At 36.2% G+C, this 25,041-nt stretch overlaps 1 protein-coding gene across 2 annotated transcripts in view; it reads left to right on the top strand.

The window, feature by feature from the left end:
• The window catches only part of LOC5578497 (TOX high mobility group box family member 3), a 321,793-nt gene that overhangs the window by 271,092 nt on the left and 25,660 nt on the right, over nt 1-25,041 (top strand). For both annotated transcript variants that reach the window (XM_021848623.1, XM_021848614.1), the window contains exon 9: nt 24,559-24,843. In XM_021848623.1, coding sequence (XP_021704315.1) covers nt 24,559-24,843 — 285 coding nt within the window. The remainder of the gene's footprint in view (nt 1-24,558; nt 24,844-25,041) is intronic.

Here is a 25,041-nt window from a genome sequence, read left to right as displayed (position 1 = left end):
AACTGCTACGGCAAATGAAATGTAATATGTTGTTAACAAAATGTTATTAAAATCTTCAATTTGTTTTACCAAGCTAGGATGATAGTGTTGTCTAATAACACAGAACACACAGAAGAAATGAATGTTATGTTTGGAATGATACTTATAAAGAAATTAAAAAATGATATCTATCAAGCCTACCGAATATTTTTTCAAAAAAAGTTATAATTTTCGAGAATTTTGAAATTGAATGCCTTTTTCCACACAAAATTAAATTACTAAACTTCTGCTGTATGAACGAAAAATTTCTTTAAATTCACTTCACACTTCAGTCGTCGTGCTGTTGTATTTTGTACAACACCTTTGAAAAAAAAAAACTCGCTTTTCGTCCTCAACAGTCATGGTGGTTTTGACAGTGGTGAACCGCGCGACGACTGGAAGTTCAAACAATACACTAGTTATAGATATAATATCATGTTTGTATCTATGGAATGAAATAGTATGTTAATTGCATACCTTTTCTACGAGTACTGTAAATGTTTTATGGGAATTTTTTCTAAACTTGAATCATCGATATTATAAACAAGATCACGAATGGTTCCAATTGCAGTTAATTTTTAAGTAAATATTGATTTTTCAAACGGGTAATAATCGATCAAATTTGAAAGCAATTTCCCGCTTTATTAAAGTTAAAGCTATGGTTTTAATGATTGATAACAAATCGACTCTCTTATTAATAAGTCATGGAACATTGTGGTTTTCTTTTTTTTTCTACGGAATGGCCGAGTGATAATTTTGAGTTGGGGAATTTTATTGTATAAGATCAGTTCAGTGGTACAAATCACACATTTTTTTTTTTTCAAATATAAAAAAGAACTTTTTTTTGTGTTTGTTAATTTAGTTTACTCCCAACTGTTTTCATCAGTTCGAAATTCACGCGCAATATTAGTGCAGCCAATAATAGTTCAAATTATCTTCAAGCGTTTTCTCGCGTCGAAGCACCACACGAACTGCTTTCACGCTTGACCACACTTTCCATGCCTCTTCGCATCGCTTCAGTATGCCAGGTAAGCGCGATTTTCATACAACATGCATGGAGAGACCTTCAACGCGAACGCTCCTCTTTCACATCCTCGCTTTCTGTCTGTACTAAGTGATATAGTTTGAGATTTTATCAAACACGCCTTGTCGATTTTTTATATACCGCATTGACAAGTGATCCACAAGGAGCAAGTTTGTTTTACGTAAGCCATAGTGTTGCACAAAATATCTAGGTACAGTGAAACCTCCATGAGTCGATATTGAAGGGACCATCGACTCATGAAAATATCGAGTCATGGAACAGCAATTCTTTGGAAAGCTGCTTCTAGGGACCATGATAGTAACCATGAAATTATGTTTTTAGTATGGTTCCATGAGTCGATATCGAGTCATGGAACATCGACTCATGGATGTATCACTGTATTTCACAAAATTTTATTGAACTGGTGCTTGATATCGAATCGTAATCAAGAACTCTAGGAAGATTTCCTGTTTTTAGAGGCGTTTTACAAACAGTTACTTAAGGTTTATCCGATCGAATTTCCCGGAACCCATAATGGCGTTGTTTTGGTTTTGTTTCACATTGGGCTGGATAGATTATTTTAGATAGGTGAGGTTGGGACGGAGAATATTGCTTTTACCTTGAATTTCAATTTTCGATGGAAAATCCATCTGAATATTTTTTTTCGAATTTAGATGTCAGTATTATCATTCTGTATTCCTGTTTATTTGCTGTCAAATCATCTAACAGTGAACAATCTGCTCTTCAAATCAGCAAAATGGAGTCACATAAAGCCAATAGTACTCTGAAAATTATACAAGAGTGAATGTTCAAACTGATGAAAGTTTAAATCAAAGCCTGAGCTTACATGATCAACTGATCATATTCTTCGACATCTTTTTATCTCGATTTATGAGGAAAATGTATACAGGAAACAAGACAAATAGAAATAAGGAATATATGATTGACGAATTATAATTATTCATGATTGTAATAAAATTGTTGAAAAATCTAGATATTTAAAAGAGAGATTAGTGCTGAACAAGCAAAATATTATTCACCCCTGTTCTTGTTTATATTCAAATGCCATTTCGATCGAAAACAGTTTTTCATTTTCGCCAACAATACCAAGTAGGGATTCTTCCACCACATTCAATTATAAAAGATGGTCTGAAGTAGTTATCAACTGGAGAAAGCAATAAAATAATATGGAAAACAAAAATACTGATTACTGTGATGCATCAAAACCCGGAAACCTAAGATGATACACATATTCAAATGCTTGCATACGATTGGTTAATTGTTATTTTATTATGTATTACTTTGAGATGATAGCTTTTAGGTTAGAACTTGATAATTTTCACCAAATTTACAATGAATTTAATGAAAATTGAGTTAATTCTGCATCATGTCGTGTCCATAAATCCGGACACATGAATCAAAATCCGGACATCGGTGCATCAAATTCCGGACATTCAAAAAATCGCGGTTGTTCTTAAAAAAAAAAACCATTAAACATACCTTGACATCACGATACAAAGATTCATGGATTTGTTAAAATAATGTTGTTCCTCTGTTGGATTATACAGAAACATCATAAAACGTAGGATTTGAAGTCTTCAAAAGATACTTGTGATATGTGCATCGTTCCCCCAATAATTACACATAATTTACAAACATTTTCAGTTAATACTATTTAAAATCACAACGGTACAACATTCAACGAGTTTTCCAGGTTTTCGAATAATTATGATGTATTTCTTTTTGAACTTTGAAAAATTGTATGCTAACACACTGTGTCAGGATTCGAAACCACACATATAAGTATCCGGACAGTCTTCTTCTAGCACAGAATTACATGCATTTCATTAATTTCTTCGAAACTATTGACTTCACCGAGAACAAAATACAAACAAATCACTACAGAATATGAATCACATATGATAAGCACGTAACAAACACGTAAAGAATCGCCGAAACGCGATGGCGCATTGAGTAGAATTTCTTTGGTTATCGTTAATTTTGAAAGCAAACGCGTCCTAGCGGAACCGACTTTTGTTTTTGTCTTTATTAATGTTTTACAAGGCTAACTTGAAGTCGATTCATGTTACAATGGTCAACAATAGTTAACATTAATAGTAGGAATAATATTCTCACACTAGGAAGGATATGTAACATTGAAATGATTGAATTTCACCAGAGTGTCCGGATATTGGTCCTGTCCGGATTTTGATTCATCACGGTAACAGTTTATCAATAAATCAGTTGTAATTATGATAAGTTACAAAAGTTAATTCATTTAATTATAAAATTCCCTATTTGTGGATTTAATTTACTAGCAAACGTTCTGATCCGTGCTCCATTTACGCCAAAAACGAGCGCAGTCATATCATATTCCTCTAGCGTTCACTAGCGTTCTTGCGCGTCGAAGCAGCAAATGATTTCCACAGATCTCTTTGAACCTCTTTGCTTCGCCTTCAGTATACCAGGTAAGCGCGTTTTCCATATAGTTTGCATTGAGATAGCTTTGACTCTTTTCTCTTCTCTCCTTTTATCCCTTCTCTACTCCTGTAAGGGCGATGACATATTGCAGGAGTAGAGAAGGGATAAAAGGAGAGAAGAGAAAAGAGTCAAAGCTCTCTCAATGCAAACTATATGGAAAACGCGCTTACCTGGTATACTGAAGGCAAAGCAAAGAGGTTCAAAGAGATCTGTGGAAATCATTTGCTGCTTCGACGCGCAAGAACGCTAGTGAACGCTAGAGAAATATGATATGACTGCGCTTGTTTTTGGCGTAAATGGAGCACGGATCAGAACGTTTGCTAGTAAATTAAATCCACAAATAGGGAATTTTATAATTAAATGAATTAAGTTTTGTAACTTATCATAATTACAACTGATTTATTAATAAACTGTTAGCGTGATAAATCAAAATCCGGACAGGACCAATATCCGGACACTCTGGTGAAATTCAATCATTTCAATGTTACATATCCTTCCTAGTGTGAGAATATTATTCCTACTATTAATGTTAACTATGTCAACAATAGTTAACATGAATTGTAACATGAATTGACATCAAGTTAGCCTTGTAAAACATTATTAAAGACAAAAACAAAAGTCGGTTCCGCTAGGACGCGTTTGCTTTCAAAATTAACGATAACCAAAGAAATTCTACTCAATGCGCCATCGCGTTTCGGCGATTCATCACGCGTTTGTTACGTGCTTATCATATGTGATTCATGTTCTGTAGTGATTTGTTTGTATTTTGTTCTCGGTAAAGTCAATAGTTTCGAAGAAATTAATGAAATGCATGTAATTCTGTGCCAGAAGAAGACTGTCCGGATACTTATATGTGTGGTTTCGAATCCTGACACAGTGTGTTAGCATACAATTTTTCAAAGTTCAAAAAGAAATACAACATCATAATTGTTCGAAAACCTGGAAAACTCATTGAATGTTGAACCGTTGTGATTTTAAATAGTATTAACTGAAAATGTTTGTAAATTATGTGTAATTATTGGGGGAACGATGCACGTATCACAAGTATCTTTTGAAGACTACAAAACCTACGTTTTATGATGTTTCTGTATAATCCAACAGAGGAACAACATTATTTTTACAAATCCATGAATCTTTGTATCGTGATATCAAGGTATGTTTAATGGTTTTTATTTTTTTTTTTTAAAGAACAACTGCGATTTTTTGAATGTCCGGATTTTGATTCATGTGTCCGGATTTATGGACACGGCATGATGCAGAATTAACTCAATTTTCATTAAATTCATTGTAAATTTGGTGAAAATTATCAAGTTCTAACCTAAAAGCTATCATCTCAAAGTAATACATAATAAAATAACGATTAACCAAACGTATGCAAGCATTTGAATATGTGTATCATCTTAGGTGTCCGGGTTTTGATGCATCACAGTAATCAGTATTTTTGTTTTTTATATTATTTTATTGCTTTCTCCAGTTGATAACTACTTCGAAACATCTTTTATCATTAAATGTGGTGGAAGAATCCCTACTTGATATTGTTGGCGAAAATGAAAAACTGGTTTTGATCGAAATGGCATTTGAATATAAACAAGAACAGGGGTGAATAATATTTTGCTTGTTCAGCACTAATCTCTCTTTTAAATATCTAGATTTTTCAACAATTTTATTACAATCATGAATAATTATAATTCGTCAATCATCTATTCCTTATTTCTATTTGTCTTGTTTCCTGTATACATTTTCCTCATAAATCGAGATAAAAAGATGTCGAAGAATATGATCAGTTGATCATGTAAGCTCAGGCTTTGATTTAAAATTTCATCAGTTTGAACATTCACTCTTGTGTAATTTTCAGAGTACTATTGGCTTTATGTGACTCCATTTTGCTGATTTGAAGAGCAGATTGTTCGCTGTTAGATGATTTGACAGCAAATAAACAGAAATACAGAATGATAATACTGACATCTAAATTTGAAAAAAAAAAAAAAAAATTCAGATGGACTTTTCATCGAAAATTGAAATTCAAGGTAAAAGCAATATTCTCCGTCCCAACCTCACCTCCCAAATAATCTATCCAGCCCAATGTGAAACAAAACAACGCCATCATGGGTTCCGGGCAATTCGATCGGATAAGTAACTGTTTGTAAAACGCCTCAAAAAACAGGAAATCTTCCTAGAGTTCTTGATTACGATCCAATATCAAGCACCAATTCAATAAAATTTTGTGAAATATCTAGATATTTTGTGCAACACTATGGCTTACGTAAAACAAACTTGCTCCTTGTGGATCACTTGTCAATGCGGTATATAAAAAATCGACAAGGCATGTTTGATAAAATCTCAAACTATATTACTTAGTACAGACAGAAAGCGAGGATGTGAAAGAGGAGCGTACGCGTTGAAGGTCTCTCCATGCATGTTGTATGAAAATCGCGCTTACCTGGCATACTGAAGCGATGCGAAGAGGGATGGAAAGTGTGATCAAGCGTGAAAGCAGTTCGTATGGTGCTTCGACGCGCGAAAACGCTTGAAGATAATTTGAACTATTATTGGCAGCACTAATATTGCGCGTGAATTTCGAACTGATGAAAACAGTTGGGAGTAAACTAAATTAACAAACACAAAAGAAAAGTTCTTTTTTATATTTGAAAAAAAAAAAATGTGTGCTTTGTACCACTGAACTGATCTTATACAATAAAATCCCGCAACTCAAAATTATCACTCTGCCATTCCGTAGAAAAAAAAGAAAACCACAATGTTCCACGACTTATAAATAAGAGAGTCGATTTGTTATCAATCATTAAAACCATAGCTTTTACTTTAATAAAACGGGAAATTGCTCTCAAATTTGATCGATTATTACTCGTTCGGAAAATCAATATTTACTTAAAAATTAACTGCAATTGGAACCATTCGTGATCTTGTTTATAATATCGATGATTCAAGCTTAGAAAAGATTCCCATAAAACATTTACAGTACTCGTAGAAAAGGTATGCAATTAACATACTATTTCATTCCATAGATACAAATATGATATTATATCTATAACTAGTGTATTGTTTAATCTTCCAGTCGTCGCGCTGTTCACCACCGTCAAAACCACCACACTGCTGTTGAGGACGAAAAGCGAGTTTTTTTTTTCAAAAGTGTTGTACAAAATACAACAGCACGACGACTGAAGTGTTAAGTGAATTTAAAGAAATTATTCGTTCATAACAGCAGAAGTTTAATAATTTAATTTTGTGTGGAAAAAGGCATTCAATTTCAAAATTCTCGAAAATTATAACCTTTTTTGAAAAAAATATTCGGTAGGCTTGATAGATATCGTTTTTTAAATTTCTTTATAAGTATCATTTCAAATATTACATTTATTTCTTCTGTGTGTTCTGTGTTGAATTCTCTGTGTTTTATTTTGAATTCTCTGAAGAGCTTTCTTCCTGGTTACAATTACAACAGCTAGTCCATATTGGTACAGCATACAACATGGTTGGCCTGAAAATTTGTTTGCATATCAAAAGCTTGTTCTTAAGACAAAGTTTTGATTTTCTATTAATAATGGGATAGAGACATTTTACATATTTGTTACATTTGACTTGAATGACCTCAATGTGATTTTTGAAAGTTAAATTCTTATCTAGCATGAGCCCTAGATACTTAACTTCATCTGACCAATTTATTGGAACCCCTCTCATCGTGACAACATGTCTACTTGAAGGTTTCAAATAAAGAGCTTTTGGTTTATGTGGGAATATTATTAGTTGAGTTTTGGAAGCATTAGGAGAAATCTTCCATTTTTGCAAGTATGAAGAAAAAATATCCAAACTTTTTTGCAATCGACTACAGATGACACGCAGGCTTCGTCTTTTGGCGGAGAGGCCTGTGTCATCCGCAAACAAAGAGTTAAGTCAGATGTGAAAATATTGTATAATATTGGTCCCAAAATGCTGCCTTGGGGACACCAGCTCTTACAGGAAGTCTTTCAGACCTGGAGTTCTGATAATTAAGCATAAGTGTACGGTTTGACAGATAACTTTGAATTATTCTAACAATGTATGTTGGAAAATTAAAGTTTTTTAATTTTACGATCAAGCCTTCAGTACCAAACACTGTCGAATGCATTTTTTATATCTAGATAAGCAAGACCAGTAGAATAGCCTTCAGATTTGTTGGAACGAATCAAATTTGTTACACGTAAAAGTTGATGAGTGGTCGAATGTCCATGGCGGAATCCAAACTGTTCATTGGCAAAAAATGAATGTTCGTTGATGTGGGCCATCATTCTGTTCAAAATGACTTTTTCAAAATGTTTACTGATGAAGGAAAGCAAACTGATTGGACGATAGCTGGAAGCTTCTGCAGGATTTGTGTCTTGTTTTTAAATTGGTACAACCCTAGCATTTTTTCATTTGTCAGGAAAATATGCTAATTGAAAACATTTGTTAAAAATATCAACTAAGAATGATAAGCTACTTTCGGGAATTTTCTTGATGAGGATGTAAAAAATTCCATCATCGCCAGGAGCTTTCATATTTTTGAATTTTTAAATAATAGTACTCATTTCTTCCAAATCAGTATCCCAGGAATTTTCGAAAACGTTCTCTTGATTGAGAATATTTTCGAAGTCTATTTTGAAGAACTTGATTTTCTATTGGACTAGTAAGTCCTTAATTAAAATTGTGCGCGCTTTCAAACTGCATAGCAAGTTTTTGAGTTTTTTCGCAATTAGTTAGTAGTAATTTGTTTTCTTCTTCCAATGCCGGTATTGGCTTCTGAGGTTTTTTTTTTTTTTCAAAATTTTAGATAATTTCCAAAAGAGCCAAGGTACAATTGTGAAATTTTATTTTCAAAAGTTTTTGTTTCTTAATTGAGAAAAACGTTTCTTGATTTCTTCCTGCAAATCCGGCCATATAATTTTCATAGCAGTATCGCGAGTGCGTTGAAATTGCCTTCTCCTCACGTTTTTTCAAGACGGTTTATCATCATAGTCTATAATCACGTATTCAAATTTTACTTCACATTTCGGAACTGCAATGCTCCTGGCTTCAACAATGGAATTCGTTAAAGTTTCAAGAGCATTGTTTATATCAAGTTTTGTTCGAAAGAAATGTAAACAGATTAGAGTCAATTTATGTTCCATATATATACCAGTCGGCTTGATAGCTATCATCATTATACACAACCATTACCATATATGTTTTGATTTATTTTTGTTCTCTTGAATTAATTAATTTAACTTTTTAGTAGTTGTTTTGATAATATGTGATAGTGATTCATATTTAAAAACTATGTCACGAAAATCTATTCATTGGTTATTTAATTAATGTAGTCAATCGTGTATTCAATCAGATTAACAACAACTTATTTATTCTGTTATATTTTTTCCAATTTTTATGTTGTACCATGCCCACACAGTTACGGATCACCCACAGTGACGGATCACTTTGGCGTTCAACATCGAATAACTTGCCTAAAACATAAACGTTGACGTAAAACATATTTTTCCCATGTTATACTATTTGTCTTCTACCATTTTTAATGTCAAGCACAACATTCAACCGCTAAATAACGGTGTATTTGACAAATGTTTAGTTTGGTACCACACAGCTATCATTGTATGGTCGTTTTCTGTAAGAAGTGCCGTCAGCATTCATAAGCTCCCACAGGTGGTAAAATTCAAATGTTATAGCATAAAGTATGCTTGTTCGCTTCGATTCAGTATGAATTCATCATTGGAAAACATTTTTCTTGATTGTTGATTCTAAATACCAAATATTAGCACTTCTAACTAGTGTTCCATAATATGGACCAGGAAATGATTGTTTACCATGGTTATGGATCACATCCAAAGAGTGTAGATTTCTGCCATTTTAAGCATTGGATTCGACATTTTTAGACAAAAGCACTAAGGATAAAACTAATAAAACATCAAGGTTTGTCAATTTCGTTTTTTAGCAGACAAAAATGGGTGGAAAACTTGGTATGGAGCGAAAACAGTTCATGTCTCAATTACTACAATGCAGTATCACAAAAAAGGGCATTTTACCGTTGTTTTTCAGCACTAATACTGCTATTTTTTTGCAGTAATATGTGACACATTGTTAACTTTCGTCAAATCAAGCATAACAGATGCATTGAGTTGAAAATCTCTTTTTTTTTTTTTTTTTTTTTAAATTTCTTTATTAGTATCATTCCAAACATTACATTCATTTCTTATATCTAGGTGTTCTGTGTTATTTGACAACACTATCATCCTAATTTGGTAAAACAAATTTAAGATTTAATTAACATTTTGTTAACAACATATTACATTTCATTTGCCGTAGCAGTTCAGTTTTTTTTTTTTACAGGTGAGTTGATTTCACCTGCTTATAAGAGAAAAAAAAATGTTTTTAATATACTTAACCTAACTTAACCTAAACATATAACGCATTAATCGTGGCAATAGAAGATTGTAACGATTTTTGCCTGAAATTATTAATGATTGTATTTGACATTTGTTCCAATGTTTCAACATTGGATATTCTATGTAACTCATTGGTACTATACCAGGGAGGAAACCTCAGAATCATTTTCAAAATTTTATTTTGAATTCTCTGCAGAGCTTTCTTCCTGGTATTACAACAGCTAGTCCATATTGGTACAGCATACAACATGGCTGGCCTGAAAATTTGTTTGAATATCAACAGCTTGTTCTTAAGACAAAGTTTTGATTTTCTATTAATAAGGGGATAGAGACATTTTACATATTTATTACATTTGGCTTGAATGCCCTCAATGTGATTTTTGAAAGTTAAATTCTTATCTAGCATGAGCCCTAGATACTTAACTTCATCTGACCAATTTATTGGAACCCCTCTCATCGTGACAACATGTCTACTTGAAGGTTTCAAATAAAGAGCTTTTGGTTTATGTGGGAATATTATTAGTTGAGTTTTGGAAGCATTAGGAGAAATCTTCCATTTTTGCAAGTATGAAGAAAAAATATCCAAACTTTTTTGCAATCGACTACAGATGACACGCAAGCTTCGTCCTTTGGCGGAGAGGCCTGTGTCATCCGCAAACAAAGATTTTTGACATCCCTGAGGTAGCTCAGGTAAGTCAGATGTGAAAATATTGTATAATATTGGTCCCAAAATGCTACCTTGAGGAACTCCAGCTCTTACAGGAAGTCTTTCAGATCTGGAGTTCTGATAATTAACCTGAAGTGTACGATTTGACAGATAACTTTGAATTATTCTAACAATGTATGTTGGAAAATTAAAGTTTTTCAATTTTACAATCAAACCTTCATGCCAAACACTGTCGAATGCTTTTTCTATGTCTAGAAGAGCAAGACCAGTAGAATAGCCTTCAGATTTGTTGGAACGGATCAAATTTGTTACACGTAAAAGTTGATGAGTGGTCGAATGTCCATGGCGGAATCCGAACTGTTCATTGGCAAAAATTGAATTTTCGTTGATGTGGGCCATCATTCTGTTCAAAATAACCTTTTCAAAAAGTTTACTGATGGAGGAAAGCAAACTGATTGGACGATAGCTAGAAGCTTCTGCAGGATTTTTGTCTGGCTTTAAAATTGGAACAACCTTAGCATTTTTCCATTTGTCAGGAAAATATGCTAATTGAAAACATTTGTTAAATATATCAACTAAAAATGATAAGCTACTTTCTGGAAGTTTCTTGATGAGGATGTAGAAAATTCCATCATCGCCAGGAGCTTTCATGTTTTTGAATTTTTTAATAATAGTTCTCACTTCTTCCAAATCAGTCTCCCAGGCATTTTCGAAAACGTTCTCTTGATTGAGAATATTTTCGAACTCCTGAGTAACTTCATTTTCAATTGGACTAGTAAGTCCTAAATTAAAATTGTGCGCACTTTCAAACTGCATAGCAAGTTTTTGAGCTTTTTCGCAATTAGTTAGTAATAATTTGTTTTCCTCTTTCAATGCCGGTATTGGCTTCTGAGGTTTTTTCAAGATTTTAGATAATTTCCAAAAGGGCTTAGAGCCAGGGTCCAATTGAGAAATTTTATTTTCAAAATTTTTGTTTCTTAATTGCGCAAAACGTTTCTTGATTTCTTTCTGCAAATCCTGCCATATAATTTTCATAGCAGGATCGCGAGTGCGTTGAAATTGCCTTCTCCTCACGTTTTTAAGACGGATCAAGAGTTTAAGATCATCGTCTATAATCACGGATTCAAATTTTACTTCACATTTTGGAATTGCAATGCTCCGGGCTTCAACAATGGAATTTGTTAAAGTTTCAAGAGCATTGTCAATATCAAGTTTAGTTTCTAAAGAAATGTTAACATCAAGATTGGAGTCAACATACGTTTTATATATATTCCAGTCGGCTCGAAAATAATTGAAAGTGGAGCTGATAGGATTGAGAATCGCTTCTTGGGATATTTGAAATGTAACAGGGACATGATCAGAATCAAAATCAGCATGAGTAATCAGTTGGCTACAAAGATGACTAGAGTCGGTTAAGACCAAATCAATCGTAGATGGATTTCTAGAAGAGGAAAAACATGTGGGGCTATCAGGGTATTGAATTGAGAAATATCCTGAAGAGCACTCATCAAATAAAATTCTGCCGTTGGAATTACTTTGAGAATTATTCCATGACCGATGTTTGGCATTAAAGTCACCAATGACAAAAAATTTTGACTTATTGCGAGTCAATTTACGCAAGTCAGTTTGGAGCAAATTAGCTTGCTGCCCAGAGCATTGAAAAGGCAAATAGGCAGCTATGAAAGTATATTTACCAAACTGTGTTTCAACAGAAACACCTAAAGTTTCAAAAACTTTAGTTTCAAATGATGAAAACAGTTGATGTTTTATACGCCTATGAATGATGATTGCAACTCCCCCACATGCCCCATCAAGTCGATCATTACGATAAACAAAAAAGTTAGGATCTCTTTTGAGTTTAGATCCAGGTTTTAAATACGTTTCGGTAATAACTGCTATATGCACGTTATTAACCGTAAGAAAATTAAACAGCTCGTCCTCTTTACCATTCAGAGAACGAGCATTCCAATTTAAAATATTTAAATTATTATTTGGATCCATTAGAAAAACGTAATCCAATAACAATTTGATTTGTAAATTTTACACCTACTTGGACTGCTTCAGTCATAGTGGTGGCTTTGAACATTGCATCAATCATTAGATTCAATTGTTCAGTTAGAAAATTAAAATCAGAGGCAGACATGTCATGTGATTTCCCATTGGAATTTCCGGTAGACGAAGAAGCGGAGTTACCTGTGGCGGTAGGGTTTTTTCCATTTGATTTGAAACAAGTAGAATGGGTACCCATGGATCGAACAGGGGAGGAGTTCGAATTTCCTGCTACGATATCGGCAAAGGATTTACCGTGGGTAGATACATTCGAAATAGAAAGATTCGAACGGCTACCCGACGGATTAAAATTAGTTTGTGACTGAGCATGATTATGATCTTCCTGATGGGTATGATTCATGATCAAGCGATCGTTAACTGAAAAATGAGCATTGTTCGATACTCTACCAGGCAAATTACGGAAACGACCGTTATCGTACCGGATATTATCTTTCATCTGCCTGGCACGAGCCTCAATGACCTTTTTTCGTGAAGGACAATTCCAAAAATTGGACTTATGGTTAGCCCCGCAATTACAACATATGAATTTGGTGGTATCTTCCTTCACTGGACAGACGTCTTTGGCGTGAGAAGAACCTCCGCAAATCATGCATTTAGCATCCATGCGACAATTTTTTGTACCATGACCCCACTTTTGGCACCGACGGCACTGAGTGGGGTTCTGGTAATTTCCTCCAGGTTTCTGGAAATGTTCCCATGTCACACGGACATCAAACAAAAGTTTTGCTTTTTCTAAAGCTTTAATATTATTTAGTTCTTTTTTGTTAAAGTGAACTAAATAAAATTCTTGAGAAAGCCCTTTCCGAACAATGCCAGATTGGGTTCTCTTTTTCATAATGATTACTTGGACTGGGGAAAATCCAAGTAAATCATTTATTCCATTTTTGATCTCTTCAGGTGATTTATAGTCACTTGAGAGACCTTTCAAGACAACTTTGAACAAACGTTCAGTTTTGTCGTCATAAGTAAAAAATTTGTGCTTCTTCTCTTCAAGATGTCTGAGAAGAAGTTCACGATCTTTAATAGTTTCCGACAAAACGCGACAGTCTCCTTTCTTTGCGATTTGGAAGGAAACCTTGATTCCCCTAATGGAGTTCAAGATCTCCTGCCTAAATCCCCCAAATTCGGAACAACTGACCACGATAGGCGGCACTCTTTGCTTCCTCACTTGAATCAAAGAGCCTGGGCTAGAGGCTGCTTCGATTTGGTGTTCGGAAAATTTGTCTAGAGCATCGAACTGATTGCTCATTTCGATACAATTATTCATTTCACCCTTGGAAGAAACTTCGCATTCCGGGGAAGCGTCCTTTCTTCCATTCTTGCCACGTGTAGTGACAGTTTTAAAACCCACTTTTTTGGAAGGAAGTAGTGAATTCAGAGATTCACCCTTCCTTTTGTTAGTTGTTGATACCATGTTTAATTAATAAACGAAAGAAGACGTGACCTTCGAAAGGTTTTTTCCCAAGACGGTGTCCAAGAAGGATTACCACCGCTAGCTTTCGCCAACGGGTTCAACGAAAAATCGAAGGCACGGGTCCAAACAAGGATCGTAAAGGGATCAATAGTAGAAAAAATAGTACTGAAAAGTACTGTTTTAGTAGCACTGAAAAGTACCGTTTTTAATTTTAGCACTGAAAAGTACTGTTTTTGTAGCACTGAAAAGTACTGTTTTATTGCTTTAGGTAGTTTTTAAGAAAACTTCCAAGAGCAGAGAGAATTCGTGTACGCACAGCACGAAGGTACGATGCGCACTGAGTTGAAAATCTCTTGATTTTGCGCACTGATCCGTAATGTGTCACAATTTGATCCATAATATGAAAATTGATCCATAATATGGTTTTCAGAAACCGATACAATTTTTAATTTTTATGCAATCCTATGTAAATATTACATTCAAAACAGTTTACTATATGAAGATCCAATTTGAAACGATTCAATTCGTGCTTTAAATTACTTTTACTATGTAGTTTTATTGAATTTTATAGGTTGGACTCCACACTATTTGATCCATAACTGTGGGGTCATGGTATATACTCTGAATGATAGCCTATGATTGCTATTTCTGCTTGTTTCATCCAAGTTGCATCGGCCCTACATTGTAATTTCTAGCGTACTTGAGTGCGGATGATGACGAAAAATAAACATGCTTAGTGATTTAAATGGTTTTCTTCGCACGCCATCGAGAAGCAGTCTTCCTGCTTGATGAGAAATGATTTTAACAAACTTGCTACATTCTACAGAGTCGCCTTTACAGGCCTCTGTTGATGCGAATGGGACATGGGAAAGGAGAAGAAACCGAATAAAGCAGCCGTGCGCGCTCTCTCTCTGGTCGCAGGCAGCATGCTGTTGCCGAAGCACAAAATCAATGAAAACACGGAGCGCATTGAAACTCTTTCGAAACCTCTCCCAGTATGCCATACCATTTTTACCTCTTCTCTTCTTTTTTCGCCAACACTTCACTTCACTTCTCTTCTCTTTCGGTATGCCATCGGCCTAATATGTCATCGCCCTTACACACTGGCATTTGTAGTGCAAAAAACATTCTACCACATATACAGGATTGTGTGTACGACGAAAGGCAACGCGTCTCCCGATGAGGGCGCTGCCATAGTAAACGCGTCGAGCGACGCGTGCGCGTGTGCGAGCCCGCAAAGCAGAATATCAACAACAGGAAATCCTTTGATCGCATCGCGTTCGCGGACGCGGACGCGTTACTATGGCCGCACCGTGAGAGTGCACACGTTGGGTTTCATCGTCATAGCAGCAATGTGTAGCGTGGAACAAAGTGTTGCGTAGCATGCATCGCACTGAGCGCGTAGGGAAAATTAGGGCACAGATCTCGCGCCGCACCAAACAGCTAATGCATTTAATTTGAATAGCAAAAATATAACAACAAATATTTTGAAAGGTGAAAATTGCGATGATCAATGATAAAGATAATTGAAATAGGCTAAATTTTATTGAGAGAATTAAAGAATCGTACTTCAATAATAGTAGAAATTGTAGGTTGTTATGATGAACGATTTGCCACCTGTGCAGTGCACATGTTGCACATGTGGACGCGACGCCTCTGGTGACAGTCTTTCCACAGCCTACCTGTTGAGAAATACTGAGTTGACGCATGGATGTCCATGTAGATTTCTTTAAATATCTCCAAAAATAATCCAACTTTACCGGCATTTTTCATTATTGCAAAAAAATGTTGTATGCAACTGGTTGCAAAACTCGTTTTTTTAGCACTTGTCGTATTTATCGTAGTTTGAAAAAAAAAAGTCGACAAGATTACTCTCGATGAATGTTTCATGTATATATTTCAATCAGTTCTTAAATAAATAAAAGTGAACCTGATAGGATTGAGAAACGCTTCCAACGAAATGAAATGTAACAGGGACAAACTCCATTGACAATTTCATCAATTTCGATTTGCACAACCGGGAGAGCTTCTTTAAATCTTGATTTGAACACCTGGTGACAGCTGGTCAAACAATGAATTATTCAATGGATAACGGATGTGTAGCTCCGATCATACGAAAATCATCATAAATTTGAAAAACAAATTCGCTCATCTTTATTCTCAACATATGGCACTTAACCCAAGCAACCAATAGTTCGGATTGTACTTAAGCAGTGAACTCCGTAGTTCACTTTTGGTATAAATCTAGTTTCAGTGAAACTTTTTCGCTGATTAAGAGATCACCGTGGATATTAAATGAACTTGATTATCAGAAGAGTAACTCATGAACTCATCAACAACTTGAAAGTTCAGAGCAAGATCGAATTGAACTTATTTTGTACTTGAAGGTAAAAATCAAACTTAAACGAACTTTATGTAAACTGTAAAGTCCGGTTAATTACTTAAAAAGTAAGCTGATTAAGCCAAAACATGCCCTTTTATCCGAACTTTTGGTTGCTTGGGAAGTCTCAACGATCTTAAAAACCTCCCATTCACAGAAGGTACGACATGCACAGAGAAGTACATATAACTAGAGTGCCTGTAAACAAGAGTGACGTCTTGTTCCAGTTTTGACAGGTCTCCTGCTCGATTGGAACGCGGATTTGGATGGAAATGACAGTTCATCGCTGTTCCAATTTTGACATTGACGCCACTCTTATTTAAATCCACTCTGCATATAACTAAATCGGTATGATCGACGCGCATGACTACTGAGGGGCCGTCCATATACCACGTACAGTACTGTTCTGAAAAATAGCACCGTATGTCGATTTTCATACAAAATGCTCAACTTTGGCATACTCTAGTTTTGTCACCTTTCAACCAATCTAGACGAAATTTTCTTTACAGAACTTCATATATGTTCTATTTTGTAACCACAAAGTTTCAGTTTTTTCTGAGCCCCTGCCAAAAAGTCGGACACAGGGTAAAACTTTTCAAAAAAATAGAATTTTTTCATTTTAATTTTTTTCTTCTACAAATATTTTTAACATTTTTGGTTTGGGTGTACGTTTGTCAATTAGGTGAAGGTTGTTCAAATTGTATGTAATATAAAATGTATAAACTTAATGCAATTTTTTTAACAATTCCACCCAATATCTCACTTTCCGGCAGGTGAAAGGTAATAAAACAAGAGCATACCAAAGTTGAGCAGTTTGTATGAAAATCGGCATGCGCTGCTTTTATTCAGAACAGCACTATTACTATTTAGAGAGGATAGGGGTACAAAATAGTTCACGCTAGTCCCTCTGATTTGTTTTTCAATAATGGTTGGGTTTCATCAAATTGAAATTATGTATGTGCTCCAAAGGGCGTTCCGACTTATATTCGGAAAAAACTGAATGGTTGTTCTAATAATGTTAGTGGGATAAGTTTACCCACTGGAATTTCCAGAAAAACAAACCTAATGTTGACATTCCCAGTTGTAACTTCGATTCATCTTTACCGTAAAATCTTACTATACGAAAAAAAAATACCGTCGAAGCTACTCTACGAAACCATCCAGAGTTCATAACTGGTAGTGCATAAATCTATACACTAATTAAGAACTAATCACAGGCATCAATTGTCTACTGATATTAAGTCATTTCTATTCTACCATTATTATGAGCTTGTATTCTACCGCACACCAGAATGAGTTGACAGCTTGTTTTATAATCCGCATAATTAAACAGTTCTCGCGAAAAACAAACTCACAAAGTGCATCTCTTTGCGAAACTGCTCCATTGCAACAGCTCATCAATTGCATCGTCAACCGAAGAAAGGTGAATCGTTAATGACAACAACGAACCGGTTTCTGCTGAATTAAATCAAATTAGAATGAATATACCTTGCACGGTGTTTTGCTGTTTTGCTTTTTTTGTAGGATGGGACAGCGATAATAGCTTAAGATATAAATAATTTTATGAGCCGAGGAGATGCAGCTGGTTTGCAGCGCGGGATATAAAACCGATTATGACGTCCTCTTGATCCATCTTTGCCAACTTGCATGGCAAACAAGGCAGCATCCTCTGGTAGATGTAATTGCATCGAGAGCTGGAATAAAGCCAGCTCGTTTCTTCTGGCTTAATTAAGTCAGCAACGAGGATGGAATCAAACATGCGATTTCAGGAATACAAATAGCTTTACCTAACTTATTCTACAAGCCATAGGAGTCTTAAGCGGATGAATCAAGATATTCGATATGCTTAGCTTAGGCTGACTACTCATAGCATTGCTATTCCGTGATTGATCGAAGTCAGTGATCAACTAGAATTTCGGATTGGCCATAATCTTCTTCAATGTGCATAATTCAGTGCCTTTATTGATGCAGGGTTAATAACGGCACCGGCTACGTCATTGCAGTCAGGTGGGATTGGGGGAAGGAATGTTAGTGTGTAACCTTTGCTATTTGGAGTCGTGCATACATCTGCATCTCCACAAAGGTTACTGGGAGGGATGTTTGTTAATAGGGAGGAGCGTTGGGTTGTGAGATATGAACATGCTTATATTATATTCTATTCTATTCTAAGTGCTTGCACAGCCAATATTGAAAAGCGTCTTGGAAATACCGAAATTTCTTCCAGTATTTTTCTTGTCAGCATTAATATTTGAAAAAGACACGGACACCGTCTTCAGCCATTTAGCTGCACAGACTGTAACTTAACACTGGACAACGGACAAACATTGTACAGTAGCACAGCCGAAAATCATTCCTGACAAAAAGTTTCAATGGCTGAAGCGGGAACCCACGCCCTATGAAACGATGGGCTTAAATGCCTGACGACGTTAACCGCACGGCCACGAGGCCCACAATCCGCGATATGGTACACTGAGGAAAGCGGACGTAAGACTGTCATAAGATTTGCTTATGGAATTATGAAATCTTTGAAATTCATAAGACCATCGTATGATTTTCGACAGATGTTGTTTCCATAAGACACATCGTCGGAATTTCGCAAGATGATCTTATGAACCAGCGTTGACATGATTACAAAATCCATAAATAATCTTATGAATTACCGTTCTTATCCATTTTTCGTTCCATAAGACTGTCTTGTGTAATTTGAACTTTAGATTATGAATTTCAATAAATGAATTATACTAAACCGCGTTGAAATATAGGTTAACTAACTTGCAAAAATCATATTTTCATCCATTTTGTCAAGCCGAAATTCGATTAAAGCACTTTACTTTAAGCGTAAGAATCGAGTTGCGATACGACAAGTGGATGAAAATCCGATTTTCTCGAGTTGGCTAACCTATTTTTAACGCGAAGTAGTATAGCATAGCCGCGAAAAATATTGAGAAAAGTTGTGAAGAACGCTTCAATTGGTGCAGGTTTACGTTAGGGGCGGTCTATGAATTACGAAAGGGATTAATGGCTGAGGGGGGTTCAGGCTTGCTTACACGTCATACAAATCAATTCACAAAAATCTTACTGATAGGATACAATTCCTCAATCTGATCGAAAGAAAGTGTTAGTTACAGCGGAATCAATGATAAATAGACAATATTTACCCTTTATTGCATCAACCAGCGACAAATCATTAAACACGTCAATTTTGGAAGCCATATTGGATTTGAAATGCCTGTATCGAGGAAATTTGCCTCACGTGGTTTTTCACAATGATGAGCTTAGTATGGGAGAAAAATAATGTTGTATGATTCCACGGGGCACCCCCAGGATTATTCCTTGGGGTTAGAGGAGGCCTTTCTGAGAAGTTCAGCTCATTTGGTCGTTCCATGAGCTGGCGCATTTGAATTGAAGTTACTATGGGATTTTCAGCTCAAACATATGGAAAACAGCACATCATCTACTGTTTGGCATTGAAAATTGATAGTTATGAAAAAATACACTAGTTGTATAAATTTCAATCTCGTCATATGAAATACACAAGTGTCTTATGAACCAAAAAAAAAATAATAAAAAACGTGTTCATTATTGTGATCTTATGAAAATCATACGAGATTTTTGCCTCAGTGTACAAATATTGAAATGACCAGGCCCACTGTGCAGACTTGGGTTTGAAGATAATTCAAATACAATACGGCTGTCAATTTGTCCACGTATGAATAATGCGATAAGCACAAATATTTGAATTTGTAATTGAAGAAACGGGGACAACCGTACCAACCGTTTCATTTTAGGGAGATAGATTAAATCGATGGAAGTGGCGTTTCTAAGAATGTTAATGCTCACCCCATGTGTTGGTTCTCCTTTTCTAGGGATGGGACACAGGTATTTCTCCCTTGTGCCTTGGCTCAAAAGCCTTGGCTTAAGCGCCTTTCCTCGCTCTCTGGAAAGACATAAAGAACGACCCATAACGCAATACAGTCGACTCTCCACATCTCGATGTTCTATATCTCGATGATCTATATCTCGATATCTCTTCCTATGTCGTTGATTTCTTCGATCCCTCAGTATTCATACATTTTCTCTCTCCATATCTCGATATCCTCCTTATCTCGATATCTCCATACCTCGATGTGCTCCTGTTGATTTTTTGTCATAATCAAAGGTGACTAGGCTAGATTTGAGTGATTTAAAACAATTTCAGATCGCGAGATGACGTCTGCATGTTTATTATTTTCCTGGTAACGGAGTGATTTTCAATCTAGCGTTCATTAAAAATTTGTTCTTTGTCTCGATCTCTCCGTATCTCGATGGTCCCTTCGATATCGAGATGTGGAGAGGCGACTGTAGTTAAAAAAACAACGAAAAATCAATCGACTCCACTGCCGTGAATCGCAGGTCAGTCCCATCTGTAAAAAGTAGGCATTGAGAAAATGGCCTGAGAAGTTCATAAAATCGTTTTCCATACGAATATTTAAAAAATTCCAGAAGATTGAAATATGTTTGATTCTTAATGAAACTTTCACAATTTGCTTCTAAGACCGATAAAGAAAAATATAAATATGACCAAAACATGGCCCGTTGTTGTGTTACACAAGAAACCTGTAGTGGGACCATGTGAAAAAATGAAGCAATTCGGTGCAGCCGTCTTTGAGTAATGAGCATTCATGTGTCTGGTGCCATGTTGGCCAAATAAAGATCTTAAAAACTTCAAAAAACATCATATCGTAATTTTTAAATATCTCCGTGAATACTGGAGCGATTTGTATGATTTTTTTCAGAGTAGCTCATTATCACCTAGTTTTCTATAGCCCACATTTTATTTTTTTGATAAATTGACCTAAAATAAAATGGCCGCCAAAGACATTTTATATGGAGAATGTCGGTCCCCCAAGGAACATCGGAATATCTTCAAAACCACCAATGACAAATATCAACATAGATTCTTAAACTAGAAGAATTTTTTGAGAACTTGTAAAAAAATGGTGCAAAAATATAGAAAAACTAAAAAGTTATCAAGTTTTGAATATTTTCATAGCGGTAAAAAATTAAGCTTCCGGTAGAGGGGTTAAAGAATGAATCGGAACAAATTATCCAAAAAGATTTTGCTATCCAAAGGGGTGACTTTCAGTTTCCTTCACCAGTGGCATCATTTGAATAGCAGTTAGGAATATAATAATAACGTAACTTTTCTTTGCTTCTTCTAGAATTATTTTTTGACTAATGTTCACTTCTAGATTCGAATTATTTCCGGGCAGCACTACACAACTTGTTTTTTTTTTCGAAACACTAATCGATCAGTTATAAAACTGGCGCAGCGTTAGTTATAATTTTAAAAATATAAAATATAAAAATAAAAAATAAAAAATTTTAAAAATATAAAATTGATCATTGAAAATTAATTCTTGCACCAGCCGATTTGCAAACTTATCGAATTGAAATTATACGCGAAGAGGAGAAAAATCGTGACAGTTGGTTTGAAACACGTATGTTTCCGCGTGCGGCTTGCTGCGATCCTGCGTCGCATCAAAGAGCTTCTTTCTGAGATATGAATATGCTTATAAATATAATATTTTCAATTGATATGGACAATTTTCAAGTAGAAGAAAATAATGTTGACACTTGATGTAACGAACGATTCGAAGTTTTTTTTTTTTTTGAATAAAGTGAACCATCTGCAAGTCTACACTTTTGGTGTGTTTTTAATTACAAAAATAAAGGTAAAAGGAAAGTGGTGTTTTAAAAATTTACAGGGTTTTCAATAAGGTCGAATACACTTAAAAAATGTGAAAAAATTAGAATGCGAGATGTTCTTTTCTTAGTGAATTTCTATTGAAGCAATGTTTATTGAGAACCATATTAGCTGGGAGCAACTCCCTCACCCCCCTTTGTAGTTTGAGATGTTTCTCAAAAGAATCGCTCGCGGCACGCACCTAGTCAATCAGCATCTCGTCCCAGGTTTGGAGAACGAGCTGCTTAAATTGGACCATAGTGCTCACTTGTTGTTCGCTCTGCTTGGCAAGCATTTACGACCGTACATAGAAGTCCAGGGGTTTAAGGTACAGGTAGGTTGAAGGCAATAAAGTCAGTCAGTCAAATTCTCTCGACACCACGCTTGAACGATATTCACCGTGTAGGCTGGTGCAACGTGCTGTTGAAAGACGTAATGATCCTTACCGTAGAGGTCCCGAAGTGATGGGGCCACAAACTTCTCCAGAACCTCGGTCTTATAATACGCTGCGTGGATTTTCACACGTTTTTCTCGATGAACACCAGAAGCTTCCCACGCCTGGATACGGCCCCCAAACCATCACCGACGCGGCGCTTTGGAACCGTGAGATGTTTATGAGGAACGTCGGCGCCCACAGTCGATCATTTTGGACATTGTGCGGCTGCCGCAAGATAAAGAGTTTCTCATCAGAAACCACGAACCTCTGACCTGCGTACCGCAAAAGTATCAGTGTGACTCTGTTCAAGCTCATTTCCGTTGTAGTCTACGTTACTCCGTGAACCTTGCGTTTCTTATATGGCTTGTATCCCAAGTCCTTCGTCAAGATGGTGTGAGCAGTGGTTGGTTTCGATCAACACATCCAGGTCAGCAGTGATCTTCCGGATCGAGCGGTTCATTTTTCGGCGAACTCGCTCCCTCATCACCTCGATGGCTGCTGGAGTTCTCGCCAAACGCGGCTGCTTGGATCTCACACGGTCCTTGGCCGAGCCTGTTTTCCGGTACCGACGGATGATGGTATAAATTAAATTCATCCACCGGAATATGTCACTCACCTCTCACAAACAACTTTACTACGACGTCTCGGTACTCTTTCATCGTACGCGGTAAACAAACAACAAATGACAGCAATGCGCGAGGCAGAAGCTGACACCAACACCAATACACATGGTGCGCACCTACATAACGATGAAAAGTTGTATTAGAACTTATTGAACACCCTGATAATACGTGCTACACAGGATGCACATTTTCAGCTCTATACATTTAAATTATAATATACTGAATTCCAATAAGACAATGAGATGCACTCGATGATATTGAAATTTGATGATACTAAAGAAACATTCTGCAAATATCGATTTTACTCCGTTGATCAGTTTAACCACCCCTCAGATAACGACACCGATAATGAAGATAACACTCCCATTACTTATCTTCATCCAATGAATGTTACTCACACAACAAATATTGATCGAGTTCTTTGGCACAATTGCAAAAGCTAACAAGACTTGTCGTCATCCGTTCTGGAGTAAATTGACTATGATGAGTCAAACAACCGCAGCACAGCCCCAGAGTCGTTCAAACATGCCGCGGGTACAAATAACCGTGAAAGTCTATTGATACAAAAGCTCCATTTCGTAACGACGATTGACGGTGAAAAATGAACCCTGACATTACACCGCCAGATAACTTTGCTTTACCTGCGCTGTTTGTTTTTAATTTGATATTTTAATTTGTTTCCGTTTTACTTCCACATGGTCGACCGACGTACACATGACATGAATGATGAAAAATAATGATAGAACATACCATAAATCATTTCTGGCCTTGCGAGAGCGACGGTGAAACTTTGCCGCCTTCTCCCACACCCTGGCCAAACTCATCGGCGTCGTTCCGCTTCGAAAGAATGGGAATGTTTATTAATGGAAAAATGTTTTAATTGATGCTTTTTTGTTCTATTTGCACACATCATTATGTAACAAGCTTTTCATATTCGCATGATGTTCGCCACGAATATAATCATTCTTGCTTTCGTCTTTGCATTTGTTCGCTACCCTCATGAAGAAAATATCGTGAAAATACAATAGATTTTATTGTAGCAATACCAGATTTCCCAACTTCATAACAAGATAATGAGAAATTGAAGTTGCGTTCCCACCCAACATTCAACACATAGAAACGAAACAGAATTTATTTAAACTACAAAAAAAAAACAATTGTGAATTAACAGTTAGAACAATAAGTGCTTCACCCTTGTTGAAACATTCGACAATTAAAAAAAAAGGCTCTATTGTACATCATAGGTGTTAGGGTGTTTAAACAGGCTCAACTGTTAAATTAATTGTATTTTTTTTATTCGGCTTTCCCCCCTCTAGGGTACGGAAGGAGATCCACCCCAGCAGCAGCAGTCCTCCCAACAGCAGCAGCATCAGCCAATGTATTCACCACCCCCACCGCCCCAACAGCATTCCGGCCAGCAGATTCAGCAGCAGCAGCAGAGCAACCATCTGGTGAATCATTCGCAACCGTCGCCCCAGCATGGCCAACCGGTTCCCCAAGTGAGCCCCCACATGCCGATGCCGGGTCAGGGAGGTCAGATGCCACCGCAGTCCAGCAGCTATCCGCCGCCGTACGCCTCACCGTACAAATCACCACAGCAGGTTAGTTTCCGACAGTAGGTAGTGCATTATCCTTCCTTGACGTGTGTCTGTCGACTAGTAAATCACTAGATATGCAGATACACGAAACAATTTGATCCAGCTGTCTTGCTCAACAAATTCTGTGAATAACTCAATCTACGTTTAAGTCTGGTTATGTTATTTTTGTATAGCCATTTCCTCAGTGGATCAGCGCATGCT

Source organism: Aedes aegypti, chromosome 1, assembly GCF_002204515.2.
Source record: "Aedes aegypti strain LVP_AGWG chromosome 1, AaegL5.0 Primary Assembly, whole genome shotgun sequence".
Lineage (NCBI taxonomy): Eukaryota > Metazoa > Arthropoda > Insecta > Diptera > Culicidae > Aedes > Aedes aegypti.
The sequence above is the reverse complement of the archived record's forward strand: the minus strand, read 5'-3'. Positions and strand labels throughout refer to the sequence as shown.